Source organism: Schistocerca gregaria, chromosome 3 (assembly GCF_023897955.1).
Source record: "Schistocerca gregaria isolate iqSchGreg1 chromosome 3, iqSchGreg1.2, whole genome shotgun sequence".
Lineage (NCBI taxonomy): Eukaryota > Metazoa > Arthropoda > Insecta > Orthoptera > Acrididae > Schistocerca > Schistocerca gregaria.
This window is the reverse complement of record NC_064922.1, coordinates 516,293,953-516,317,523: the sequence shown is the minus strand read 5'-3', so window position 1 is coordinate 516,317,523 and position 23,571 is coordinate 516,293,953. Positions and strand designations below refer to the sequence as shown.

Here is a 23,571-nt window from a genome sequence, read left to right as displayed (position 1 = left end):
TACTAGCACTGCTCCAGTTGCAAATTTAGAGGAGCTTGCCACTAAAGTAGCAGCATGACGAACGAGACAGGCATGTCATCAACTGCACCGCCAGTCATTAAGAAGTTGTAACCACTTGCCATCGGCACAAAATTTATGTTGGTACCACAAGATATTCGGCAACTACGCATGAAAGTATACACCACCATGCAAGTGGAAACATGAAGTGGAAAACGTAGCAGCAACAACTACTCACACTGGTAATGCATGTCGACTTTTTGCCACAGACCGCAATATGAAAGTACAATACCTAGTGGACACAGGGGCGGAAGTATCCGTGTACCCAGTAACTCATGTACTGCAGCTGTGACAATTCTTGTCTGTTTGCCAGTAACAACCCTGAGATTAAAACATACAGTCAGATCACACTGTATCTTAACCTTGTCCTGCTAGGAGAATTTTTGCACAGATAGTTGTATCAGACTTTGCTGCAAGATTACGAAAGCACATATGCCAGCTTAGACCAATGGCACCCAGAAGTCAGGCTGGGAGACATTTGTTTGTGTTCACAAATCTTGAGAACTGCACATACATTTTCTAATGCCATGATGTGATTAGCAGAGGCGGCCACACATTCCAGATTAGAATAAATGGTAGGCCTACCACTGTCGAATTATACTGACTCATGTCCGCATTTTTTGATGCATTGGACACAGCAAAGACTACAGGAGGTGAATGAGAAGATAAGAATGTAGCACCAGAAAACGTCCCTGTACCCACAGCCACCATGAGACATTACAGATGCCAGGCACCTCAGAAAAGAAAACAATACCAAAGACTGGTACCTCACATCCTGCTGGACCCACTGGCTCCAGTAACACAATGCCAGGTTTCAAGAAAACAGTGGTAACATGTGCAGGGTGACGAGTGAAGCTTAATCTGCGACATCATTAACACTGGGGAGGGGGGAGTCACATAGCATCTCATTCTCACCCCGCAAATGTGTGTATTAACATTCCATGTGACTAGTATTTGTCATTATAGTTACTCTTTGATAATAGTGATACAGACAATTCCTCGCCTCTCTTTACAGTTAACTGTCAGCCTTCCATGCTTGTAAGCTATCCTGTATAGACGCGTTTTATGTGGAAATAAATGTTCAATCCTACCAGATACCACATACTCTTCAGTTTTCCTGTAGAGACTATGTATCTTTCCCCTCATTATGCATGCTTCTACAGCCTTGACTTTGTGCTCTACCTATTCCTGCTTATCCACTGTACAGTTTCTGTCAATGTTATGTTTTAGACATTTGTAGTCTCTTTTTCTTGCTTCATTTGCTGCATTTTATAATTTCTACTTTGGTGAATTAAATTCAATAACTCATGTGTTGCTGAAGGATTTCTATTGGGCCTAATGTTTTTGGCTATCTGATCCTCTGCTGCCTTTACTACTTTATTTCCCAAAGTTATGCAGTCATCTCATATTGTATTTCTTGTCCCCATTTCCATCAATCATTGCCTAATGCTGTTTATGAAACTCTCAACAACCTTTGGTACTTACATTTAGTCAAGGCCCCATATTCTTCATTTTCTATCTTTCTGCAATTTCTTCAGTTTTAATCTGCAGTTCATAAACAATAAATTATGATCCGAATCCACATCTACCACTGGAAATTTTTTGCAGTTTAAAATCTGAATTGGTAATCTCTGTCTAACTACTGCATCAGAGAAGAATGCTTTGGCACTTACGCTGACAGCCCGAGCTCACCGGATTAGTGATGCCAACCACACACAACAGAAACTGAACAAGCCCACGACAACATTCCGTACAAATCAATACAACAGAGACATACAATGAACTATGGGTCAGCGAAGACAAAACAGATAAATATACAGATGATACTCCCCTATTGGTTGTACACCTTACGTGAGAGGTGTCAGTAACTGTACAGGCAAGGTTCTGCATCATATAGGGGTCAGATCTGTATTTCAGAGTGGCTAAAAGATCCGAGATTTGTTGAAGCCCACCAAGGATCCCGTGAACACTCTCCACACCACAGGAGTCTATGAACTTCAGAGTGAATGCAGCAAAGTCTATGTTGGTGAAATAGGGAGACCCATTAGCAACTGCATTTTGGAGCATGAACGTTATGTACGACGGAAACAGAACAAGAAGTCAGCTGTATCAGAACACCACCACAAATGGCGCCATCCTATCTATTTTCAAGAACCTCACATGCTTGCTGGCACCCATGGATGCAGCAACAGGAAATAGGAGAGGCAATTGAAATAATTAAACACCCTAACAACTTGAACAGGGAGGATGGCTACAAGTTACCTGCAGCCAGGCTGCCAGTGACTACAGCCCAGTGGGACGAGTCTGTTTACCAGCCAGCAGCACCACTTGACCCAGGTTTAACAGTATAGAAGCAGTTCCGGGAGAACTGCAGTGCAGCCTTAAAGCCTCACTGCAAAACACTACCCCCTGGACACAAGCTGCCTATTTGCTATTGCCTTCCAATCACCAATGAGAACTTGCCTACCAGTCTCTTACCAGGGTGGCACAGGTAACAGACAGCTGATACATCACCTTCTGCCAATCACCTACCACAGCTACCTTCTAGTCGGCTACCAGGATAGCACAGGCTATAGCATACCGTACAGCCACCCCTCCATAACAATCTCTTCAAGCTGCCCAATGATATTGCAGATATGTGCTGTCAGTAACCACCAAACAGCAGCAAATGACAGTATATATCTGTTTCAGAAGAAGACCTCCTAGTTGAAAGCTTACGTGTTCAATAGTCTTTCCGTTGTGTCTGTCTGCAACTCAGCATTTCTGCGATATGATGAGTAGCAAGCTATCCTTTTCATTATATTGTCATCATTACATCCTGGCTTTTCCATTGTTTGAGTGTATAAAGGAAGACATTCACCAGTATACAGTAGTGAACTGCCCTGAAGAGGACCGCAACAAGTTGGTTGAAACGTCGGCAAATTAGTTTTATGGGTATTTACAGTGACACGGTCCAATACCCAAAATTATATAACCTATTTGTAAACTTCCAGTGCCTTCTGGTCTCCTCCATGTACACATACTCTTCTTTACGATTCTTAAACCAAGTGTTAGAAATTATTAAATAATCTCTCTGTTAAATTCTTCCATCTAATAGTCAGAAATTCACACCAAACAATTTCTATTTATTCTCCTCAATAAACCAATAGCATTTGGCCCTTATTATCTGAAAAGCTTTGAAATTATCTGCACTTGGTCAATAACTGAATCTGTGAGGAGCTGTGTATTTCACCACCTCTTTATTGCAGAGAGCGACATTCCTCCAAGGGGGTCTTTGAAGATGACCTACAGACACTGGAACTGATTTACCAGGAGCTTGGTGGATCAGTGAAATAACATTATCCATCCATTCCTGGATACTGTTGTGTACTGCACTGCCACAACTAGTCCGATGGCAGTACCTTGGGCAGGCATGTCCACCAGTTGGAGTCTGCAAAATTACAGACTCCACCACCACTGTCAACTACACCTGCCAAATTTCATCAGTCTCTTGACAACAGGAAGTAAGAAATATTTAAAAGCAAGCCGAGCTGAAGACAACCTTATTTGGTTCAGTCTACAATATTAAAATCTCTTGCTTATTCTGACTGACTAGTAATAAATAAAATTTGCAGTGTCTCTGGTCAATTCTTTGATTTATTCTTGCAAATTTTGCATAACATTTGTTCACAATGAACCCATGGCCTACTTCTATTCTATTCCAATACTGCAGGAATGCTGTGTCAAGTGCTTCATTTGTACTGTTCTTGCATTGTTTTTAACTGTTAAATAAACACTTCAGTTGAGACTGAACTAACAGCCTGTTAGCTGTAAAGTGTCTAATTACCCTTTAAAATCATGAATTAGCTTCCTTTTGATCACTACTTTATCTGCTTGCCGAATCCAGATTGCTAAACAAATAACCACTAATGTCACCATTACTAAATTTTTCTCAGCTGTTTCTTTCTGTGGTTGAACTGATTTTCTTGACTCATGATTCAAGTTTCAAAAATGCATGGCATAATGCCAGATCATGAATTGAAACGATGAGCTCTCTGTATATATATAAAAAGTTGGTCATGTCAAGAAAATCCATTTGACTACTGTGTAACAGCTGCAAATTTTAATATTTTATGATATGGAAGATTACATTTATGATCATGTATCCCCATGGAGGTAAGATATCATGGGAAGTTTGAAGCATGCAGGAGTTCAAGACAAGGGAGCTTAACTCATATGTTCTCTCTCTTTTCTTACATACAACAGAGAGGTTGGAGGTACCCGAGAATAAAGCAGTTGTTTTGCTCAACCATGTCACAACAGTTTTTCAACTGGACAGAGCAGACACTATTGGAACACTGCATACAGCAGACCTGTTGAGATATGGCAAGTACAAACTGTAATCTCATGTCTCTTCAAACAACTATCAGTACTGCAGTACTGGCAATGTCTATGCTAACCACACACAACAGTGTCTTCTCACTACTCGCAAGTCAGTCAAGTATAGTACTCCAGGCTGGCCACCAGTGAACATTTTGTTCGTTATGGGATCTCTGTTACTCACACCAAGACCAACATACATGCATAGCGGCACCACTAACAGTCATGCACACCACATGGCTAACAGCATTTTTCCCACACTGTTATAAGAGTCACACATGCACAGATCCCAAAGAGAAGACATGAGGAGTCTTGGAAGACTATCACAGACACCTGCACCACAATCATGTTACAAGATGTGACTAGCCAGTGAACCAATGACAAAAGTCAGTTAGTCGAGACTGTGGTTGATGCCTGCACCACAATAATCAGTTACTAGAAGGGACTAGTCAGTGAACCAAGGACATAATTCAGTTTGCCAAATAACTGTACATACAACAAAGGGAGTCAAGTATTTGCCTTTGCCAGCTCAGATATGTGTAAAAGTTGCAAATAAAAGTGTTTGAATTTTACCCAAGCAAATGTATGTCTTTGTGTTCCTACCTCGTATCCAACCCCTATGACAGCAGAAACAACAGTAACAAATTTGGTATTGCTAACAGCTATAAAATTGACAGACTATGGAACAGTACTAAGGGGAAGCCTGTATCAATAACATCAAACACACATAAGAAATAGTCTGAAAAGCTGCAGCCTAAGCAAACAATCTGGTCTGTGTAAAATTCTCATATTGTTATCCGACGATTTGAAACTGGTTCTCACTAAGGATGGAAATGGTGAATTATCTACTAAACCTACAAAAACCTTTTGAGCAAATTATAGCCAGTAGAGAAGCAGCCATTTGTATCATATGCACAGCAAAAGCTTAAGAAATCCATACACAGAAAGAGTAAAAGAGAGAGCGCATCAAAGCCATTTGCTAAGTATAATAACTAAGGTTGAGGGAAAAGTTATAAAATGCATGAAAGCAGATGGAATCTTCATTTTCTGGTCACTCATGAAGAAAACTTAGTTCTGAATATATCCAGCTACCACAGCAAGATTACCAACCTAATGGATCCACAAATTTGTGAGGAGTTCGGAAAGGACCTTTCTTTGAACTGCTACACAATTGATAAATAACTCCACAACTGAACTGAGCACTAAGAGAAGGAACTCTTTCATTTAAACTGCCACTCAGACAACACTAGTTGCCTAAAATGCTTGTTAACACCAACAGGAACTTCAATCTGTTCACCCATCTACTCAACCATGATTTTTTTTTGGCAGCTTTGCTACCATCTCACATTAACCAAACAGACTCTTTGTATAAAGAATTTAGCACATCTCCAACATAAATTAAATATTGCTGTCAGGCAGCCTGAGCATATATTAGAAAGCTTCTGTGCTGTTTTGTCACTTACCATGGTTCCATTTAATTAGGTACTGAAACAATGGAACCTAATTTCCCCTGTGAATACTAAGAATCTTTTAAGTATTGCCTTATGTCCACAGATATCTGTTTAATGAATATATGGTTTGGGTTGAAATGTGGCCCTTTAAGCTATATGGTGGCATATGTCTACATGGTCAGTTGTGAACTATCACTAGAACACAAATATCCCATTATGTGTAGCCAAGTGTGATCACTGATCAATATCAGTTTCAAATTAAACTTTTCTCCACTATTCCACTTTTGTGAGTAGACTCCCTTAGCTGCATCAAGCTGGAGCACCCAATCAGCCTGATGTAAAAGTTCTGTATAAACACTCAAACTTATGCATAAGACGGCAATCAGCGACATATTCAAAACATATAGATCCTAAGATGTAAATACTGTAACTGCTATAGAACTACTAATTGGATTTTGAAGAATGAAACCCCCCAAAAATTATTTTTCTAAGAACTATGATACTAGCAGCAGAAATTACTAATTTTTATTTGAACAAGCAAAGTTGATACCAGTATGTCAGTCATTAATATGGCTGCGAAAAGAGACTGTAATTTAGTGAGGAACTTTTCTCATTTAATTAGGGGTTAAAACACATTTATGAGATTTTTAATATGCATTTGAAATAAATGACACAAATATATAAATGACAAACATATAATTGAAAGTGGATGTCAATATGATTAAGCACAAACTTTGAGGTGCACTTATAGTACGGGAAACAGTGGGACAGATTGTGTCACTAAAAATTTCAGTAATGCACAAAGACATTACTCAACAATGCGAAATTTTATCTTCCTGTCATTTGCATCTCACAAATTTCTATAAGTCAGATTCTCTTTTCATCTCACTAGGATTGATATAATGCAATGGTAAATAAATTCATTATCAAGACAAGGATGCTGTAACAAATGCTATGTAAACAACAGGAGCTTTAGACATAACTAGATTCACACTGGGCGAATTATGACTCAGCTTTCCTAGATGGTATACTAAGAAACCAAAGAAAAGGTTTTATATCCAGTCTTACATCAGAGGTAAAAAATCACACTGTACAAAACCAACCACACACTGCCCATAAAAAAAATAATAACAGAAAACTTACTAATGTCTGTGAGCAGTTTATCAGGACCAGTGGCTCCTTTGAAGGCACTTGCTATCCACACAGCAGGGAATATTGCACTGTATTTGTCCCACAACTCTGGTGGTAAAGCGGCATTTATATCTGGTGTATATTTCCAAATGACAGGCTCTAACCACCGACCAACACCTGCTCTTCTGAGATCTTCCTCTCTTAGAGAGCGAAATTCATCATCCCACGTCAAAGGAGTCACGCTCGGATACCGTGTCTTCACATATCTAGAAGAAACACCAATTATATGTACCTCTTACTCCTACCATTTAGGAAAAAACACACACACACACACACACACAATGCTAAAGTAATAGAAGATTTTAGAAATAAAATAAAGCACTAGAATATAACAGGAATGAAAGTTGTCCTCTCTGTCACCAAGCCATGATTTTAAGCCTATCTGCACTTTGCAAGTGTCTGTGTAAGTAATGGGTCTGAGCACTATGGGACTTAACATCTGAGATCATCAGTCCCCTCAGTGTAAGTAATATTATTGAGAGAAGTGTCCCATTTCAATTAACAACAGAACGTAACTTCACTCTTAAAAATATATAGATATGGCTAAATTACTGCACTGATAGAAAAATCACACACACACACACACACACACACACACACACACACACACACACACAGGGAAGTGGGAGGGGTATTCATTTGCGAGGGGAAAGAGGAGGAGATTTAATTTTTCTGGAAGGGGGATTGTGTCACTGGGAAACATGTAGATGCATATAGCGAAGGTGACAGGCGCTTACGTAGGAAGGTGAGGGGATACAGTAGTCATGGTGGTGGTGGTGGTGGTGGTGGTGGTGGTAGTTATTGTTGTTTCATGTGTCTGTGGATCCCTGTAGCAAAAATACTACACATATTATGGTGTTACACTTTAAGAACAAACAAATAAAATATAATTCATATATAGGAATTTACATGTTTATAGGTCAAATTTGGAAAAAGTGTGAGAGGGGCAAGTGGAATGTTTGATAAAAGTCATACGCCTGAAGTAATTTAGGAAAAGCATGGAAAACATAAATCAGGATGGCTTCACAGAAAGTGGGAGCCTCCATCCTTCTGAATACAAGGCCAGAACAGTTAAAACAGGGCAGTCTCACTGTGTTCACACATTACTGTTTTGTAAAGAAGTTATTTAATAAAGCAAAAAAAATGTTCTAAAATGTCTCTTCATTTCTCACTACAAATCACTGTACAAAGTACACACGCATTATATCATAATAACACTACAAACCCCATCAGCTGATATCAAGGTCATAACAACTTTATTTGATTTTCATTTTGAGCACCGCATTTCCCATTTACTAGCCTGAAAATTAACTTGGTGTCCCTCCATAATAGTGAGCTGTTGAGCTCAGAAAGATAAGATGTTAGCATTATACATTGCAGATCTGAAGAAAAAACATTATAATGCAAAAGTGTTATGTGAAACAACACAGATGTTTTGATGTTATTGTTTATTTGTGTTAAATATTTTACCAGTATGAGACAGTTGGGAGAAATATTCCGAAAATAAAAACTGGCTAAGGTGGAGAATCCAGGAGAGCAGAATATAATAAATAAAAATTAGGACTAAATATATTCTAGGATGGAAATAATAAACAAATATTAGGAAAAGCAACAACACACCTACAGTTGATTGATATGTGGGTTATACACACACTAACTAATTCTTAATTGAGATACCAGTCTTTTTCCATGTCAAGTTATATTACACAGCACACAGTGATGAAAGAAAGTAACCCATCAAAGGTTAAAATAAGCAGAAAGTTAAATGACTGCTTTGGAGCATTGCCTTTCCCAGTGTCCTCATGACACCAAGTCCACTGGTTTCTTCTTAATCCTTTTGGCCAGTCACTAATATCAATATACAAGGGTGTACTGAAAAGTAATGTTCTGAATATTTTATTCTGTTCTCAATATCAGCTGAGGCATTACATGTCACGCATATTACCCGGTTGACTTTCCTGCATCACTGGTGCAAATAGCAACCCTTGCTGCTAGAAGGCTCCAAGTTGTAGCATGTAACATAGCAGTGTGTAACTTGGTGGGTGCATGAGAAAACTGAAAGCACAAATTCAAAGATTTTGCCCACACATGGAGCACCCTCTCCTTCAGCAGGACAATGCCATGCCATACATGAGTGCTGTGACATCTGCAACAATCTAATGCCTTGCATTCACTGTCAGTGCTCATCCTCCACACAGTTCTGACTTGGCCCCATCTGATTTTCATTCATTTAAAAAACTTGGAGAACATTACAAAGGACTTCACTTTAATAGTGATAAAGTGGTGCAAGCAGACATGAGGTTGCAATTCCATCAACAAACTCTCACAATCTATGGCTACACTATCAACAAACTGGTATCTCATTGGGAGAAGTGTTTGTTGCGATGGTGACTACATTGATAGAGAAAGATGTAAACATGAAGACCAAAGATGAAGAATGTTAATAAAGTTTGTTTTATCTAAAAAGCTGTTACAGTTTTCACACAAGAAATTCAGAGGCATTACTTTGAAGGATGCCCTCATATTTAGTGATAAGTTGTAAAAGCAGTCGTAAAAGAAGTGTCAGAGACTGAAGCCCTATTAGAAAGACATGGGGCTTGTACAGTACCCAGTGCCTTAAGTTAGCTAAAGCTAGATATTGACAGTACTGAGATCTTTGAGTCACATTTAAGCATTCACTGAAAAGAAAAACAGGCCTTGTAGGATGGGAGATGGTGTATCTGTAGTGACAGACAAGAACCTTTAACCACTTGGTATAGGAACAGTTTGGGCACAAATAACAATTATGAATGGCATAAAAGTTTTAGTTGGGTGCTACTATTGGCCACCAGACTCAGCTGCAGAAGTAACTAATAACATTCCCCAGTATGTATGCTTCCAAGTCATCTATAAATGTTGGAGATCTTAATTACCCACAACTGATTAGGAAAATTACAATTTTAGAAGTGGCTGATAAGACAGAACTTCCTGTGAGACAGTTGTAGAGGCTTTCTCTAGAAAAACTGGTTTAGCCTCCTACACATGATGGAAATACAGAAGACGTAGTACCAACAAACAGACCCATCCTGTTATAGAAAGCTCTCAGACTGGAATCAATCATCACATTGTAGTTATAGAAACAACTCGTGTCAAGGTACAAAAATATAGAAAAGGAAACAAAGAAGTCAATATGTTCATTAAAATGGATGAGGAGAAGGTTGTCTCTTTTCTCAGGCAGGGTGTGAAAAAGTTTGATTCCGGCACTGAACACGCAGGAACTGTGGTTGAAGTTCAGACAAATAATTGATGAAGTTATAGAAAAGAATGTACATAGCAGAATAACTGAAGAAGGCAGAGATACCCTTTGGCATACAGATGACATCAGAAAGCTTCTTAAGAAATATTTCCAACTGCACAATAGATACAAAGCATAAACTATTAGATATGCAACCCTTGATAGCAGAAGGCACTTTATGACGTCTTCAATAACTACTGCAGTAAACATGTCATCACCAAACCTCAAACTTCCACAAAATTTTGGTCATATGTTAAGGCTGTCAATGGCACAGAACAAAAGCATATATGTTAAACTAGTGGGGTTGCTGGTAGGGGGAAAGAGATGGAGGGGAGGGGAGGGGGGGGGGGGGCAGTTAATGGACAGCAAGTACATCAGTTCCTCATTCAAAGAGGGAGGTTACTGAATACCAGGTGAGTACAAAAAGGGCTTCAAAGAGTGCAGGTTGAACATAGGACAAAGATAGGCCTAGGAACCATAGGTATTATATTAGTGAACTGTTTAGCTGTGCTGGAAAAGCACCAGGCCTCTAAGCACTAATATAAAGAATGCAGGCTTTCTCGGCGAATCTCGATGAGGAAATCATCTTGATTTAACAGCTGAGTCAATGTGTTGTTTTCCAGCAATGTTTCACCAAGTTTCTTACTTGCCGTCTTCAGGCGAAATGTCAGGTTAATGTCTCGTCCAGATCTTTATAGTCGCTGGACCACGGGCTTCTCTGCATCCTCGGTGCCTGTCAGGCCAATCAGGCACGAGCGGAATTGGCGCAGAGCCGCGGGCATCGGGTCCTGGCGTCTCGTCTCGGTGCAGCCTGTTTATTCCATCTGCCACCACCGACCTGCCTCCATTGGTGCGCTCTCGTCTCATTCTTGATAAATGTTGTGTTCCAAGCACTGCTGAGTTGGAAGCCACTCTCCCGATTGACCATGTTATCACTGACCCATATCTCCACTGCCTATTTAATAACAGAGTCCCAGAAACCTTTCGCTCTACACAGTGTCTTGGTTTCTTCAAATTGAAACGTGTGTTCTTCACTGAGGCTGCGCTCCGCTACACACAAACCTGTACCTCAACACCAATAGCTGCCATCACCCAGCACAACGGAAAGCCATGCTCACTACTCTTGTCCGCAGAGCTCATGACGTATGCAACAAGGACAGTTTGTCTACCGAGATTCAGCACCTGAAGAAAAACCTTTCAGAAGAATGGATAAACCGAAACTCACATTAGACGTGCTCTCAAGATGGACAAGAAGAAGAAGAAGAAGAAGAAGAAAAAGAAGGAGAAGGAGAAAGACCTTCAGGAAGAAGAGAACAACAAAGGTCTGGCGTTCTTTCCGTATGCAGGGTCGCCCATGGCCAAGATTGCCGGGATACTGGAGAAGAACAAGATAAAAACCATCTTCCATCCTCCAGCAAAAATCAGAACTATGCTGGGCTCAATGAACGACAACTTGGGTCTAAGAACACCAGGTGTCTACAGTATTTCCTGTGAATGTGAGAAACAATATATTGGACAGACACAGTGTTGCATAACACAATGCATCTCTGAACATCTGAGAAGTGTCGGCCTCGGACAAAATGAAAAATCCGGGTAGCGGAGCACAACTTCAGTGAAGAACACAAATTTCAATATGAAGAAACCAAGAGACTGTGTAGAGCGAAAGGTTTCCGGGACTCTATTATTAAAGAGACGGTGGAGATACAGGTCTGTGATAACCTGCTCAATCAGGATAGTGACTTCCAACTCAGCAGCGCATGGAACAAAACATTATCAAGAATGAGATGAGAGTGCACCGATGGGGGCAGGTCAGTAGTGGCAGATGGAATAAACAGGCCGCACTGAGACAAAGCTCCAGGACCCGACGCCCGCAGTCCCCCTCATCCCCTCCCCCCACCCCCACCATGCATCCCTACACCAATTCCGCTCGCACCTAATTGGCCTGACTGGTGCTGGGGATGCAGAGAAGCCCGTGGTACAGCAGCTATAAAGATCCAGACGAGACATGACCCTAACACTTCACCCAAGATGGCAAGTAAGAAACTTGCTAAAACATTGCTGGAAAACAACACGACTCGGATGTCAACCAGAGAAGATTTTATCATCACTAATATAAAGCACTGCAACTCAAACCATTACCATTACTGAAAGCTGGCTGAAGCTGGAGGAAAGTTCAGTAACAATTTTTACAAAGGACCTAACGTTTTCAGAAAAGACAGATTAAATACAATTGGTGGTGACGTGTTTGTTGCTCTTAAAAATAGTTCGTCTCGTAGCAAAATTTTAGCAGACAGTTCCTGTAAGATAGTATGGGAAGCAGCCATATTTGACAACCACAATAAATTAATAATTGTTTCTAACATTTAGAAAAGGAAACCACCACCTAATATTCTGCAAAATTGTATTCGTTTGGTCATGAACCAGATTTCGGCTTCTTTGACTAACATAGGTGACAACTGAATGTCACAAATACAGAGAAATATGATGTGTGACATACGTATTATTTGTACAGAAAATACAAAAAGTGGCAAGAGTGTTTAAATCATAGGAGAACATTAAAAAATTTCAAACAGAAATACTTAGGGGGTGAGAGTGGGGGTGGGGGTGGGGGTGGGGTTGGAATGAAGTTTTTATGTGGAGATACATTTAACAACTGATTAGAAATGAGACGAATTTACAGTTTGAACCTAGAGGGTTTGAACCTAGAGGATTTTTCCCGGATCTCCTAGTTAAAAATAAATTTCTCCAGGGTATTGCCATGTTAAGTGACAGTATACTTTCCCTCGGAACTGTAAAACTTATTCTTTGATAGGATATGGTTTTATACAGAAGCATAGAATTTCCCGGCACTTCAGAAAACGATACTCAGGGGGAAAAAAGATATTTCATATGCAGCAACGTGTACGTTGCATATTTTCATATTACTAAAGTATAAATTCGAATTCCATCAACAGCAAAAGTTTATGGTTTAAATTAATATACAGTGTTGCTACAAGAAAAGCAAATCTTTCGCATATATTTGTCTCTAAGATTAATAAGCTACAAGAGAAGCTAAGCTTTCACTTAAAATGTTGATATGTTAAGCGCATGTTACACTGTAATATACATCACACAAATACGCCAGGAAAAATTTTATCATCGACATAAATCTCTGATCTACTGGGCTCGAAATTCTTCTAAATAGCTCATCATCAAAGATTTGATTTTTAAAAGAGACCAAACACTCTGTGATTTAAGAAATCCAGTGTACATTCTCGCACATAGTTCATCTTGTGTAAAAGAAAATTTACTTTGAAAATAATGTTTTCCTAACAACAATTCGCAATATTTTCCTGTGACCTGTTAGAACTAGATTCATTTCAGCAGTTGTCTGAGAGTGTCAGATAAAAGACGTCATCACGCTTGCGCAGCTACGGTGATGTAGAAAGCCCGTATGATCGTACGTGTAAAACATTAAAAGAGCTTACATTATGTCATAAAAGAAACAAGACATCAGAGGATACTCCAAGTGTGTCAGAATTTCGTGAACCATACTGAAATGCATAGTTCTCCTTACAGTCCAAATTGGTATGTCCAGATTCTCAATGACGTAGGCCTCGACCAGATATGAAGCTTTTCAGTGTGGTTTTCGGGACGTAAATTTTCTTGGAGTACCAGTACTGTATTATCTCATGTTTGGTTTTTTATTATGGCATAATGCCATACGTGCTAGAAGATGAAAACATGCACCTGAAATGCAGCGAACAGTTGAAACTAGCCAATAGTGTGGAATAAATTGACTGCCTCAGCAGGAAAGCTTAATAAAAGCCAAATTTATTTATCAAACTGCCAAAATTAACTTCATTGTTCTGCAAAGCGATTAATGCTCGACTGTAAGAAAGGTGGAAATAAAATAAAATCTGAAACTAGTAAAATAGTTTACTCTTCCGTAATTATGTGAATGTATTTTAATTCACTTGAAAGCTCCCAGCCACAGAAATCCGTCTTGTTTTCATTTGACGTGAGTGCAGTAAATGAAAAGGAAACAGAAAAATCACTAAGTGTAAAAACGGGTTACATGGAGACTACCACCCCCCCCCCCCACTCCCCCCATACTATAACTCAGACTGCTCTGCGCATCAGAATGTCAAAATCATCATCATCATCATCATCATCATCATCATCATCATCATCATCATCATCATTTAATACTGATTATGCCTTTCAGCGTTCAGTCTGGAGCATAGCCCCCTTATAAAATTCCTCCATGATCCCCTATTCAGTGCTAACATTGGTGCCTCTTCTGATGTTAAACCTATTACTTCAAAATCTTTCTTAACCGAATCCAGGTACCTTCTCCTTGGTCTGCCCCGACTCCTCCTACCCTCTACTGCTGAACCCATGAGTCTCTTGGGTAACCTCGCTTCTCCCATGCGTGTAACATGACTCCACCATCTAAGCCTGTTCGCCCTGACTGCTACATCTATAGAGTTAATTCCCAGTTTTTCTTTGATTTCCTCATTGTGGACACCCTCCTGCCATTGTTCCCATCTACTAGTACCTGCAATCATCCTAGCTACTTTCATATCCGTAACCTCAACCTTGTTGATAAGGTAACCTGAATCCACCCAGCTTTCGCTCCCATACAACAAAGTTGGTCGAAAGATTGAACGGTGCACAGATAACTTAATCTTGGTACTGACTTTCTTCTTGCAGAAGAGAGTAGATCTTAACTGAGTGCTCACTGCATTATCTTTGCTACACCTCGCATCCAGTTCTTTCACTATGTTGCCATCCTGTGAGAATATGCATCCTAAGTACTTGAAACCGCCCACCTGTTCTAACTTTGTTCCTCCTATTTGGCACTCAATCCGTTTATATTTCTTTCCCACTGACATTACTTTCATTTTGGAGATGCTAATCTTCATACCATAGTCCTTACATTTCCGATCTAGCTCTGAAATATTACTTTGCAAACTTTCAATCGAATCTGCCATCACAACTAAGTCATCCGCATATGCAAGACTGCTTATTTTGTGTTCACATATCTTAATCTCACCCAGCCAGTCTATTGTTTTCAACATATGATCCATAAATAATATGAACAATAGTGGAGACAGGTTTCAGCCTTGTCTTACCCCTGAAACTACTCTGAACCATGAACTCAATTTACCGTCAACTCTAACTGCTGCCTGACTATCCATGTAAAGACCTTTAATTCCTTGCAAAAGTTTGCCTCCTATTCCATAATTGCATAGAACAGACAATAACTTCCTCCTAGGAACCCGGTCATATGCCTTTTCTAGATCTATAAAGCATAGATACAATCCCCTGTTCCACTCATAACACTTCTCCATTATTCGCCGTAAGCTAAAGATCTGGTCCTGACAACCTCTAAGAGGCCTAAACCCACACTGATTTTCATCCAATTGGTCCTCAACTAATACTCGCACTTTCCTTTCAACAATACCTGAGAAGATTTTACCCACAACGCTGATTAAAGAGACACCTCTGTAGTAGTTACAATCTTTCCTGTTTCCATGTTTAAAGATTGGTGTGATTACTGCTTTTGTCCAGTCTGATGGAACCTGTCCCGACTCCCAGGCCATTTCAATTATCCTGTGTAGCCATTTAAGACCTGACATTCCACTGTATTTGATGAGTTCCGACTTAATTTCATCCACCCCAGCTGCTTTATTGCACTGCAATCTACTGACCATCTTCTCCACTTCCTCAAATGTGATCCTATTTCCATCATCATTCCTATCCCATTCTACCTCGAAATCTGAAACATTGCTGATTGTATTTTCACCTACATAGAGCACATCTTCAAAATATTCCCTCCATCTGCCCAAGGCATCCACAGGATTCACCAGCAGTTTTCCTGACCTGTCCAAAATACTTGTCATTTCCTTCTTGCCTCCCTTTCGAAGACTGCTAATTACACTCCAGAATGGTTTTCCAGCAGCTTGACCCAGAGTCTCCAATCTGTTTCCAAAGTCTTCCCGAGATTTCTTCTTGAATGCTGCAATTATCTGTTTGGATTTGTTTCTTTCTTCAACATAACTTTCTCTGTCTACCTGAGTTCTAGTATGTAGCCATTTTTGATACACCTTTTTCCTTTTATAGGCTGCCTTGAGTGTGTCATTCCACCAAGCTGTTTGCTTCGTCCTACTTTTACACACTACTGTTCCAAGACATTCTTTAGCCACTTCTAGTACTATGTCCCTGTACCTTGTCCATTCCTTTTCCAATGACTGTAATTGACTACATTCAACTAACTGGTGCCTTTCTGAGATTGCTGTTATGTACTTGTGCCTGATTTCCTTATCCTGAAGTTTCTCCACTCTTATCCTCCTACATATGGACCTGACCTCCTGCACTTTCGGCCTCACAATCCCAATTTCACTGCAGATTAAATAATGATCAGTGTCATCAAAGAATCCCCTGAATACACGTGTGTCCCTCACAGCCTTCCTGAATTCCTGATCTGTTATTATATAGTCAATGACAGATCTGTTTCCCCTGCCTTCCCAAGTATACCAGTGAATGTTCTTATGTTTCCCGTTCCTATTGGCCTCCATATCCTCTCCAAATTTACCCATAACCTTTTCATACCCTTCTGTTCGATTTCCAATCCTGTCATTAAAATCACCCATGAGCAGAACACTGTCCTTGTCCTTTACTCTAACAACTACATCACTGAGTGCCTCATAAAAACTATCCATCTTATCTTGATCTGTCCCTTCACAATGCGAATATACTGACACGATCCTAATTTTCTTGCTAGACACTGTCAAATCTATCAACATCAGTCGTTCGTTTACATACCTTACTGCAACTATGCTGGGTTCCATTTCTTTCCTGATGTAAAGCCCTACACCCCTTTGTGCTATTCCTGCTTTGACTCTTGACAGGTAGACCTTGTATTCTCCCACTTCCTCTTCTTTCTCACCCCTTACCCGAATGTCACTAACAGCCTCTGCCAGCTCTACCTTCTTCCCAGAGTAGCCCCCATTGATATTAATAGCTCCCCATCTCATTACCATTTGTTTGCCAAGTCATATCTTAGGAGTCCCTGGTTTGTCAGAGGTGGGACTCTGTCACCTCCAAAGGTCCGAGGAATTTTGCTCTGATTGTTGCCAGCATCATATTTAAAGTATCGGGGAAGCAGGTTGCTAGCCTTACTTGCCCCGAGTCCCACTGGGTTTTACTCCTAACGGTTGAGGGACTAACCAGTGGATTTGGTACTCTTTGCCGTATGAGCACAAAGGTGACCACGACTCAGAATATGTCCGAGATGCCCAGCCTTATTCCAAAGTAACTGGTATCCTGACTGTCGGGACCACTTACTTGGCCACTCATACGTTGCCCGTGGTTCATGAACTAGGACATGACTACAGGAACCCACACCAGGAACCACAGAATGTCAAAAATTAAGAAAAAATACTTTTCAAAAATAGAAGTATGCAGTGAGGTGCCATACATCTTCAAACAACATTGTTATACCACATGTCACTATATTGCACTCTGTGGAACTCAAACATGTATATTTTGTAATGGATGCCATGAAACCATTTCAATGTAGTGGAAATTAAAATGTCCTGCAGCACCTCTCCTGCTCCCAGTCTGCCGGTTTGACATCCTGCCCACCCCCACTTTTTTTTGTTGTAAAAAAAACCCTCACAATTAATACTGGATAGGATTACTTGTAACCAGGAGAACAAGAACTCTTCAGAAAAACTGGACTCTTTATTGCTTATTAGCTAATAACTTGCTCTTCTGTGTGACATAAAATTAAATATAGGACACTTGAAACCAGTAGGGACAAGAGACAGGCAAGACAATACACATTCCTTCAATCCTTAGGTCCTAGCAATTTTTCTCTCTAATCTTGCTACTGCTTTACACAGAGCGCATTCCTTTCTGCGAAAGGACTATTACCTCATCAAAGTTTGTCAAACGTTTTGCTACATGAAAAATGGAAATGGGGTTGTCTAATACTGAAAAAGCTGTTAATAAAAATACTACCCAAGACTGGTGTGATTTCTCGATCTGATTACGTCTATTTTGTCACTGTGTGCTGGAGAAAAGAAAATAGGCCTTTCTAATATTTCAGCAATTGTAACACACATCAAATAAGCGAGACTGTTTTGGCAATAATGATTATTTTCATAATATGTCAGAATATAATTCACAAAGTATCAATATGAAATACCTATTTGGCCTACTACAAGCAAAAAGCTTTACGTTAGGAAGTAGTTTCACATTTCATTCATACGCTCCAGTTTCTCATGCAAGAGATCGAAAAGTAGTAGAATGAAATTTTTCTATGAATTTGGAATAGTCCTATTATTCCATAATTTGTGTAATGTCCCCGTTTCTTCTCCTTCCTCGTTCTAACAAACAGCCTTGTCATCACTAATTCTGTAACTATTTCTACCTCTATCAAAACTCATTCTCCGGTTAATTTCACTAACCCTGCTACAATCACCAGTTTAGTTATCCAGTGATTATTCTCCGGTTAGGCGCTATTACGTGTTTGTACAATGCATTTTCCACGCTACTCTCAGAATGGAACTTAAGCGGCTGCTAGCCGGGGTCGGCCAGAGTGACCGAGGGGTTCTAGGCGCTATAGTCTGGAACTGCGCGACCACTACGGTCGCAGGTTCGAATCCTGCCTCGGGCATGGATGTGTGGGATGTTCTTAGGTTAGTTAGGTTTAAGTAGTTCTAAGTTCTAGGGGACTGATGACCACAGCAGTTAAGTCCCATAGTGCTCAGAGCCATTTTTTTGCTAGCCGGGAACTAAAACTGGCCCTGTCTCATGTAGCGATCTGGTCAAAAGATTTCTGTCAAAATTTCACTTTCTTGTATACACCGAGAAGATAATACGTAATCTTTCTTACCTATTAGTCGTTTATTTCCACTCTGGTAGTCTGAATCTATGGATTTCACTAGCAATTATAACAAGGCTGAACACTCGCAAACCGAATCAACTACATAAACCAGCAGCACTTGGCATTCACCGGTTCGTCTTTATTCTGCTCAGCTTGTTTGCCCGTCCCGTTTTGTCTCCAGGAAAGTTTATTTCTAGATGTGACAAGGATTCCCCTGGCAGAGACATCACGTACACTATGCACGCATTCAAAAATCAACTTATAATTCGTTCAGAATTCAACTTAGAATGTGTTCAAAAACCAGCAGGGGAGCGTTTCAAAATCATATGAGTAATCGATAGAACGATGTGTGCTGGATGCTTTAGGAAACACTCGCCCCCCCCCCCACCCCCACCCACCCCCCCTCCCTTAAGAATATGAATTTGCCCCTCCCCCGAAATTGCCGCCCAGTTCAGATACCCCGATTTGCCCTCACTCCCCACTAGATCCGGGCCTGTTGCACACGCATGAATCTGGCTGCTTGGGCGCGCCAGTAAAATTTTTCCGGGTATCATGTGGCTGGTTGCTGCTACTGCTGCTTACAAAGCCAACAGCCACATTTCTGTAGCCAGAAGCGGGAGAAGGTACTACTCATATGCAACTCAACTGCGCGTGTGCATGAGCCCACTCGTAACTGCTTAAATGAATCTAAAGTAAACTATTGTGACGTCACGCTCATCGGAGGCAATTTGTAGTTATGAAGTATTGCATAGTCTTCTGAAAGCCTTTGACACTTTTTGCTGTTGGCAGACGCTTGTACAAGCATTATGTTATTTTATAAGACACATTTTCTTTGCAATTTAAGTTTTATTTTCGTTTTTTTTTCTCTTGTTCATGTTTTAATGCTGCAGAATTATTCTGCAGTAGCGGGATACAGTAATATCCTTTGTTAGAGTAACGCTTCTTATCACTGAAAATTACAAAAATTTAACTGAAAACTAAAACAACGAAAATTCCCAGAATTCTAAAACATTCCCAGATTTTTCCAAGTTTTCTCCCAGTGAAAAAAATACCGGATTTTTCTCGGATCTCTCGGATGTCCGGATCATATACACCCTGACCTAACATTTCTAATGAAAACTTAATTTAACAAAAGGAAAAAGGAACGTGAGTATGATCATTTCATATTAACCATTCTGTGTAATGTGTTTGTTGATTTCCAGTAGGGTCATTTTTTGCTTTTTTTTTTTTTTTTTTTTTTTACAGAATGTAAAACTTCACACGTCACTACATATGAACAGTTTTCTGTTAAAAGATGATCGGATATAATACCGTTACATGATATGATGGTGTTTTTTATTTGCTCATTGACTTACCTTTTGTGCAAATACAAAATAAATCCCGTAGAATTAACTGACACAATTGAAGCTACTCAAATGTGTGTAAAACAGGATTACTTCCAATTTCAAAACAAGTATTAAAGTCAGTCTGATGGTCTAGCTATGTGATAACCTTTTAGTTCTGTATTATCTGAAATGTTCATGAACAATTTCGAGCAAATTTTCTTACAGAAAGAGCCAATTAACTGCAAAATTAAGTACTGGTTCAGATATGTGGATGTGGTGTGTTTGCAGACCAGTGGCAGTAGACAATTAGATACATGAATACCACATTTAAACTCAACATAAGAAAAATCAGTTTACAATGGAACTGGCAGGTTGTCCTCTACAGATACAGTACTTCCTGCAACTACACAGCTACAAACACGCAGCTTTCCATTTGATGTTGCATTACCTCAAATCTTTTTATATTATCAGAATCAGCCCTTCAAACAGAACTACAAACCACCAACCATGTCACTGACGGCACTGGCTATAATTCTGCCCTGTCTGATAATATACTACGAAAAAATGCCTGCTGGCAAAAATACATGTTCAAAACTATTGGTAGGTACAAAACATCGTCAGAAATTGTACTGTTGCCTTCTCTGAAAATTGTTTTGAGCAATTAGTGCAGGAACTCATGGAAGTGAAAATTGTTTACAAAACCTACTTGACCTCTTACCAACAAATAATCCCAAATAAATGAGGAGTATGACAAGCGATACAGGGATTAGTGACCACAATATTGTTGTTGCAAGACAATACCGTAACACCCAATCCGACAAAAAATAAGCTAAAAATAATTGTATTTCAAAACCACATAATAGTTTGCCTGATGCCTTCAGAGAAAGAGAATCAACAGCAATTGAGAAGTTTATGCCAAATAAATTAATAAGAAATGAAACTGATCCTCCATAATATACAAAACATGTCGAGACAATTGCAAAAGCAATGAAGAAAGAATGCTAAATTTAAAAGAATGCAAAACATCTACATTAGGTGAAGTTTTACAGAAATTTGAAATTTAGCATGGATTTCTATGCAAGATGCTTTTAATAGTTTCCACAATGAAACTCTGTCTTGAAATCTGGCAGAAAGTCTAAAGATATTCTGGTTGTACATAAAGTACAACAGCGGCAAGACAAATGGTACCTTCACTGCACGCTAATAGTAATGGTAATGATGACAGTGCCACTAAAGAGGATTCATTAAATATGGTTTTCCAACATTCCTTCATCAAAGAAGGTAAAGTAAATATTCCAAAATTAAAAAAAAGAATTGAAGAAAACATGTTTAACTCAGAAGCAGATATCCTTGGTGTAGCAAAGCAACTCAAATCACTTAATAAAGACATGTAGCTGATGTAATAGTTCTGTGTTGAACAATCACATACTTGTACAAACAGTTGCTCATCGAAAGATCCATACCTAAAGACTGGAAAGTTACACAGTTCACATCAGTACTCAAGAAAGTAAATAGGAGTAATCTGCTAAATTACAGGCCCATATCACATGTCATACAGCAAACGCCAGGCAACATAATTTGAAACAGAAATTTATTGCTCTTTTGAAAAGGTTCAGAGTTACTGAAGACCTTCAAGGCCTTGACAATGACCAACTGGAAATAGGAAAGAAGCTAAATGGTGTGTATTTTAAACTGTGTCAATTTTTAAACAATGTAAATGTCTACAAATCGCAGCATCTAGCAGTTGCACAGGAAAGGTAACAAATTAGTTTTGCAATATGACTGAGTGTAAAATTGATTAAAATATGAAAATATAAGCTTTTGACTATTTGCAATACACAAAATGAATCCTGTAATAGAAAGGAATGTTTCACCATGCAGAACTGAAACAAAAGGGTTAGAGCAACTCTGCGTCAAGGCAATATAGTGTAGAAGTGTACGTGCTGTTAACATAAATGGATATCATTGTTCTCATGCATGAAATGGCAGCAAATGTGGATTGGACACCATAAGGATATTATTTTCAGCATACGATGAACCATGGACCTTGGCATTGGTGGGGAGGCTTGCGTGCCTCAGCGATACAGATAGCCGTACCATAGGTGCAACCACAGTGGAAGGGTATCTGTTGAGAGGCCAGACAAACGTGTGGTTCCTGAAGAGGGGCAGCAGCATTTTCAGTAGTTGCAGGGGCAACAGTCTGGATAATTGACTGATCTGGCCTTGCTGTGCTGGTACTGCGAAAGGCCAGAAAGGCTGAAAGTAAGGGGAAACTACAGCCGTAATTTTTCCCGAGGGCATGCAGCTTTACTGTATGGTTAAATAATGATGGCGTCCTCTTGGGTAAAATATTCCGGGGGTAAAATAGCCCCCATTCGGATCTCTGGGTGGGGACTACTCACGAGGACATCTTTATCAGGAGAAAGAAAACTAGCATTCTACGGATCGGAGCGTGGAATATCAGATCCCTTGATCGGGCAGGTAGGTTAAAGTTAGATATAGTTGGAATTAGTGAAGTTCAGTGGTAGGAGGAACAAGACTTCTTGTCACGTGAATACAGGGTTACAAATACAAAATCAAATTGGGGTAATGCTGGAGTAAGTTTATTAATGAATAAAAAAATAGGAGCACGAGTAAGCTACTACAAACAGCATAGTGAACGCATTATTGTGGCCGAGATAGACACGAAGCCCATGCCTACCACAGTAGTACAAGTTTATATGCCAACTAGCTCTGCAGATGACGAAAAGATTGATGAAACGCATGATGAGATAAAAGAAATTATTCAGATGGTGAAGGGAGACAAAAATTTAATACTCATGGGTGACTGGAATTCGATAGTAGGAAAAGGAAGACAAGGAAATGTACTAGGTGAATATGGAATGGGGGTAAGAAATGAAAGAGGAAGCTGCCTGGTAGAATTTTGCTCAGAGCATAACTTAATCACAGCTAACACTTGATTCAAGAATCATAAAATAAGTTTGTATATATGGAAGAAGCCTGGAGATACTGACAGGTTTCAGATAGATTATATAA

General features: G+C 39.6%; 1 protein-coding gene across 1 annotated transcript in view; it reads right to left on the bottom strand.

The window, feature by feature from the left end:
• The window catches only part of LOC126356175 (hexosaminidase D-like), a 109,324-nt gene that overhangs the window by 61,688 nt on the left and 24,065 nt on the right, over window positions 1-23,571 (bottom strand). Inside the window, exon 3 of the mRNA XM_050006937.1 lies at window positions 7,011-7,264. Within this exon, the coding sequence (XP_049862894.1) occupies window positions 7,011-7,264 (254 nt within the window). The remainder of the gene's footprint in view (window positions 1-7,010; window positions 7,265-23,571) is intronic.